General features: G+C 38.3%; 1 protein-coding gene across 1 annotated transcript in view; it reads right to left on the reverse strand.

Annotated features, from left to right (window-relative positions):
- Nucleotides 1-2,870, reverse strand: part of LOC129816244 (interferon alpha/beta receptor 1a-like) — a 29,924-nt gene extending 27,054 nt beyond the window's left edge. Inside the window, exon 1 of the mRNA XM_055870489.1 lies at nt 2,669-2,870. Within this exon, the coding sequence (XP_055726464.1) occupies nt 2,669-2,720 (52 nt within the window). The 5' untranslated portion in view covers nt 2,721-2,870. The remainder of the gene's footprint in view (nt 1-2,668) is intronic.
- Between the last annotated feature and the right edge of the window lie 3,339 nt (nt 2,871-6,209).

The following is a 6,209-nucleotide window of genomic DNA, read 5'->3' on the forward strand; positions in this document are numbered from 1 at the left end:
GGCTTCGTAAGAAGCATTTCAAGGTCCTGGAGTGGCCTAGCCAGTCTCCAGATCTCAACCCCATAGAAAATCTTTGGAGGGAGTTGAAAGTCCGTGTTGCCCAGCAACAGCCCCAAAACATCACTGCTCTAGAGGAGATCTGCATGGAGGAATGGGCCAAAATACCAGCAACAGTGTGTGAGAACCTTGTGAAGACTTACAGAAAACGTTTGACCTCTGTCATTGCCAACAAAGGGTATATAGCAAAGTATTGAGAAACTTTTGTTATTGACCAAATACTTATTTTCCACCATAATTTGCAAATAAATTCATAAAAAATCCTACAATGTGATTTTCTGGATTTTTTCTTCTCATTTTGTCTGTCATAGTTGAAGTGTACCTATGATGAAAATTACAGGCCTCATCTATTTAAGTGGGAGAACTTTCACAATTGGTGGCTGACTAAATACTTTTTTGCCCCACTGTATCTAATAATATCCGACTGGTGTTAGACCTTATTGACTATTCTGATTTAATCTTCGAAGATAGTTTTTTTGTCTTCTTAGACTTTTATAAAGCCTTTGATACAGTGGAACATGAGTTTCTATTTCTCTCCCTTGCGAAATTTGGTTTTGGGTAAGTATTTTGTAGTACTATTAAATTAAAGCATGGCACTTCTTGCCTGATTCCTCTTTTCAAATCAAATCTAGGAGGTTGCCTAATTTCGCCTTACCTCTTCATACTTGCAACCCAACTTCTTACAAGTTCTGTTAAATCTAATGATATAAAAGGGATCTCTATTGCTGACAGAGATATTATCATAAGTCAGCTTGCAGATGACACAAGCCTCTTTTTGAAAGATGCTGACCAGATTCCTAGAGCAGTCGATGTGATAAATATATTTTCCAAAGCATCTGGTCTTTGCCTGAACCTTAATAAGTGTGAATTGTTTGCTGTTAAAGACTGTGTGATATCCTCTATATGCAATATTCCAGTCAAGGAAAAAGTAATATACCTTGGGATTACCATATCTAAGGATCAACAGGAAAGATGCTCATTAAATGTTATACCTATTATTGAAAAAATCAAAAAGAAGTTGAACCATTGGTTGCAGAGGGATTTATCCTTGAAAGGTAGAGTATTGCTTTCTAAAGCTGAAGGTATCGCCAGACTTACTTATGCAGCCCAGTCCCTAAATCTTGACAAAAAAATAGGTAAAGCGGTTGACCAGGTGCTTTTCAACTTCATCTGGAAAAATCATACACATTATATTAGGAAATCTGTCGTTATGAACTCATGAATATGGTGGTCTCAATTTTTTGTTGTTGATTTTCCTACTTTGAAAAATACTTCAGATAAATTGGGCTAAACATTTTTTTAAGAATCCTACTTCAATTTGGAATTTCATATCTTCTCCTGTTTTGGTAGCCTCAATTTTATGTGACTTTGTAACTATAACATTGATACGATTCCTGCAAAATTATCTGCTTTTCATAGACAAGTATTCTTAGCGTGGTCGTTAATTTTTCCCCGCATAGGTATTTCATTTGGAACAATAAGGACATTTTGTATAGAAACAAGTCTTTATTTTGTAAGAACTGGTTCAATAATCATATCCTACTGGTGAGTCAACTTTTTAATGCAGAAGGATTGTTACTCAATTATGAGGGATTTTTATCTCGTTACAATATCCCTGTAACACCTGGAGAGTTCGCCATAGTCTTTGATGCTATTCCATCTGGAACTCTCATGGTATTTAGAGGTGTAGCCAAACCTCACCTTCTTGACCTACCCTCGCTTAATCCAGTTGACTCTCCAATGCTGTTTTTCTAACAACTCTTTGTTAGAATGATCCATAAGTATTACCCTGTGAAACTTTACCTGAAGAAACTCAAAAAATACATTAACATTGATTGTACTTTTTGTGTTGAGCATCCAGAAACAGTTTCACATTTATTTTGGCATTGTCTACATGTAAAACAATTTTGGAAAGATATTCAGTTTAATAATTGTTAATATTCTTGATGACTTTTGTTTGTTTTTTTTAATGGGAGAATGTGCTGCTCAGTTTCCTTAACCATAATAAAGAAAAACAATTTTACCTCCATAAATCTAATTGTACTAAATGGAAAAATTGTCATCTTCATAGATGTAAGTTCACTAATAAAAAAACACTTGTGTTTTCTAGAAGGAATTCGAGCAGTACATTAAGACTATTCTACATTATTCTAATTAGAAAACTGTTAAAACAATGTGCTTCTTTTAAGGTCTTTGTATAATCTGTAATATTGGTGTACCCCCTAGCATATGTTATCATTGTCTGTTTGTATACTTCTTGTATGTATACTGATTTTTCTTTAAAAAAAGAAGAGAAGAAAAAAAAGAAGGCCTAGCTAGTGCTGTATCACATTAGTGGATACTTACACTGCTCTCAGGGCAGGTCTGTCGGTTTTGACTAGCAGAAGTGACTTTTCGTGGCAGGTTAAGATAATTAACGTGGCAGGTTACGAGAATTAGGTTAAAGTTAATTAAAGGGTTAGCTAAAATTGTCCATAACTGCCCTAAGACCAGTCTTGGTTAACTACATAATAGTACATGCCATCACTAAAACGGAATATTTAGCTACTATAGCTGGCTAACGTTACCGTTAGACACGGCAATATAGAGCTAGCATTAGCTAGCTACTTACCATTGGTTATTGTGAGAGACCAGATGAGAACGAGAGCAAAGCCCACGTTCATGATGAGTAATTATTATTTATCAAGGAATCCAACCGTATGTTTGCTCAAGCTGCCTTCACAAATCGTTAATTTCACCAGTTGCTGCAGCCAGTTGTTGTGATTGCTGCCTAGGGTCTACATTACCGTTCTTCTAGCAGCAGGATATTATGCTGGCACCACATGGCGGATTTGTTTCTTCAAAATAAGAGTCTCACTGCAAAAACACGCTAAACTTTGGGAATATCTTTTTTTTTAACACTAATGTAGCACAACTGTTTTTCACACCATTGCGACCACCTTTGAAAAAATAAAAAGTTCACACAAATACTGGTATGTTGAAAGCTATTGTGTAGGCTATATTTAAGTTTATACACTTTTAATACTTTTAATGAATGAGTTCAGTGGAGTTCATGGCTAAAAGTCAGTAGATAATTACAATGTTTACAATGTTATTACATTGCTATTGGAATTACTCAAGACTTACTGCAAGACCTAAATGAGTCTCTTGTGCTGGGCAACGGGTTTAATACAGAGTAATGACTTTTACTCCACCCACTCCATTCACTGCAATACAATACATGGTATATGGGATACTTAAAATCAGATCAAATGTAATTCTCACATACACATGTTATTGTGAAATGCTTGTGTTTCTAGCTCCAACAGTGCAGTAATATCTAGCAATTCACAACAATACACACAACCTAAAAGGAAAATAATGGAATGGAATATATAAATATTAGGATGAGCAATGTCAGAGTGGCGTAGACTAAATACAGTAAAATAGAATACAGTATATACATATGAGATGAGTAAAGCAAAATATGTAAACATTATTAAAGTGACTAGTGTTCCTTTATTACAATTGCCTGTAATTTCAAGTCTATGTATATGGGGCAGCAGCCTCTAAGGTGCAGGGTTACGTAACCAGGTGAAAGCCGCCTAGTGATGTTTCCTTAACAGTCTGATGGCCTTGAGATAGAAGCTGTTTTCAGTCTCTCGGTCCCCGCTTTGATGCAACTGTACTGACCTCGCCTTCTGGATGATAGCGGGGTGAACCGGCAGTAGCTCGGGTGGTTGTTGTCCTTGATGATCTTTTTGTCTTTTCTGTGACATTGGGTGCTGTAGGTGTCCTGGAGGGCAGGTAGTTTGCCCCCAATGATGCATTGGGCAGACCGCACCACCCTCTAGAAAGCCCTTTGATTGTAGGTGGTGCAGTTGCCGGTGATACAGCCCGACAGGATGCTCTCAGTTGTGCATCTGTAAAAGTTTGTGAGGGTCTTAGCGGCCAAGACAAATTTCTTCAGCCTCCTGAGCTTGGAGGGTACTATGGTGTTGAATGCTGAGCTATAGTCAATGAACTGCATTCTTGCATACTGTAGGTACGTAGGTAGTCCAGATGGGATAGGGCAGTGCGATGAAGTTTACATTGTCTGTGTATCTATTGGGGCGGTAAGCAAATTGAAGTTGGCTTGTAGAGAGAACTATTCTACCCGTCTCAGATAGTGGGGTGGGAAATACTCAGTAGGTTCTCTACTAACCAAATATGTGTAGTTTTGGAGGGGGACTGTGTCACATGGCCTGCTGATGGCTTTTCACTCTGCCCTCTTTATAGCGCCCAATGCAATACACTGTTATAGACTGTGCATGGGATACATATTGGCTTGTAGAGATAACTTTTCTATCTGTCTCAGCTAAAGTGGGGTGGGAAATACTCAGTAGGGTCTCTTCTAACCAAATGTGGTTAGTTTTGGAGAGAGACTGGTTCATACATTTTCAGCAACACAGCTTTAAATGACCTGGTACGATCCCATGGCCTGAAATCGATACACACTCAACAACAAAAGGCAATTTTAGCATGTAAATCTAGTCTAACAAAAACAAACAAAAAAATGGGATGCATGCCAGCAAAGCCACTACACAACACTAAACAGTACATTAATTGCACGATAACGGTGACCCCAATCTTTTAGGGCCTCCATAAAGCTGTCCCAACAGCAGAGATTTATTTTCACCATGAAGTGAATCCTTACCACTGCTACATCAGCGGAACCTTGGCAGCGAAACCTTTCATTCAGCCTCATTTACTGACTTTTTAAAAAACATAGGTGATATGGCTGACTTGCTTGAACAAATGTGGTTTCTACTGACAATTGAGATGTACAAACTATGGCATAAGGGGACGACAAGCAGATAAGAGGCAATCCGTAATTTTGATTAAGACAATTTTGATTAGGACATAGTCAATATAACTATTTGTTCAGCACTTTTGAAATGTACAGCGACAGAATTCAGAACATGGGCCGTTCTTACAGTATTCTCCTGTACACCAAGTCAGAACCGTAGGATAAATAAAGGGGGCATAAGCAGACAATGAAAACTCTTACAATATTCAATGATGACATTTCTCTAAAACAGGCTATAGGCTACATGTGCACCACCAACAGCTAACAGCTTACTACACATCATACACTTTATATTACTTTCTTAGCTACAGTATACATTATCTCCCTGGCATATTACAGAATTTATGCAGCAGCATACAAGACATTTTTGGACTCACCTTGTTGTGCTGTGCTCACATGAACAGGAAGATGGTGCGGCGGTCCTTCGTTGGCAAACTTTGTCATCAAATTTTGTCATCAAAGTCTGGCATTCTCTGGATTTATGCTTTCAAGAGAACTGGGAACTCAGAAAAAAACAAGGTTGAATCATGACGTCAGTGATCTTCAGTTTGGAGCTCTAGAAAGAGGCCCGAGTTCCCGACTTGGAATTCTGAGTCGGATGACCGTTCGGAGCTCGTTTTTTCCTGAGTTCCCAGTTGTCTTGAACTCACTGAAGTCTGAGATTTCCCAGTTCCGAGTTTCCAGTTGTTTTGAAAGCGGCAGAAGTCATGGTGGATTGACAGCATGGCCAATGTTGAATGTTTATCCTTTTCAGCTTGGAAAAGCGACCCTTAAACCCAGACTTGGACCACACACCCACTCCACTGAATAGCAGGCTACTGATTGCTTTGCAACACTTGGAGTTAGCCACAGATTCCTTCCAAACTACTCATTGTTGGATTTGTGATTTCCAACTTGTATAATGTTTATGTCCAATGACCGATGAGCACCGATACATTTTATCTATCATTCACCAGGGGGCTTGAATTTTTGAGCTCTCTCTGTAGATTTTGAGGTGACATATTTTTTATTTAACCTTTATTTAACTAGGCAAGTCAGTTAAGAACAAATTCTTATTTACAATGATGGCCTACGCTTGCCAAACCCGGACGACGCTGGGTCAATTGTGCACCGCCCTATGGGACTCCCAATCACGGTCGGTTGTGATACAGCCTGTATATATATATATTTTTTTACCTAAACAGGTGGGGCTCTGCCTGCCTTGAATGAAGGATTGCCACTGCTCAACAACAACAAAAAATAAACTTAAATGTAATGAATATTAACCAGGCTATTAGGACACAGTATAATCACACTTTCTGAACAGCAATGGAGAAAATGACTT

The sequence above is a fragment of the Salvelinus fontinalis genome, chromosome 19, assembly GCF_029448725.1.
Source record: "Salvelinus fontinalis isolate EN_2023a chromosome 19, ASM2944872v1, whole genome shotgun sequence".
NCBI classification, from domain to species: domain Eukaryota; kingdom Metazoa; phylum Chordata; class Actinopteri; order Salmoniformes; family Salmonidae; genus Salvelinus; species Salvelinus fontinalis.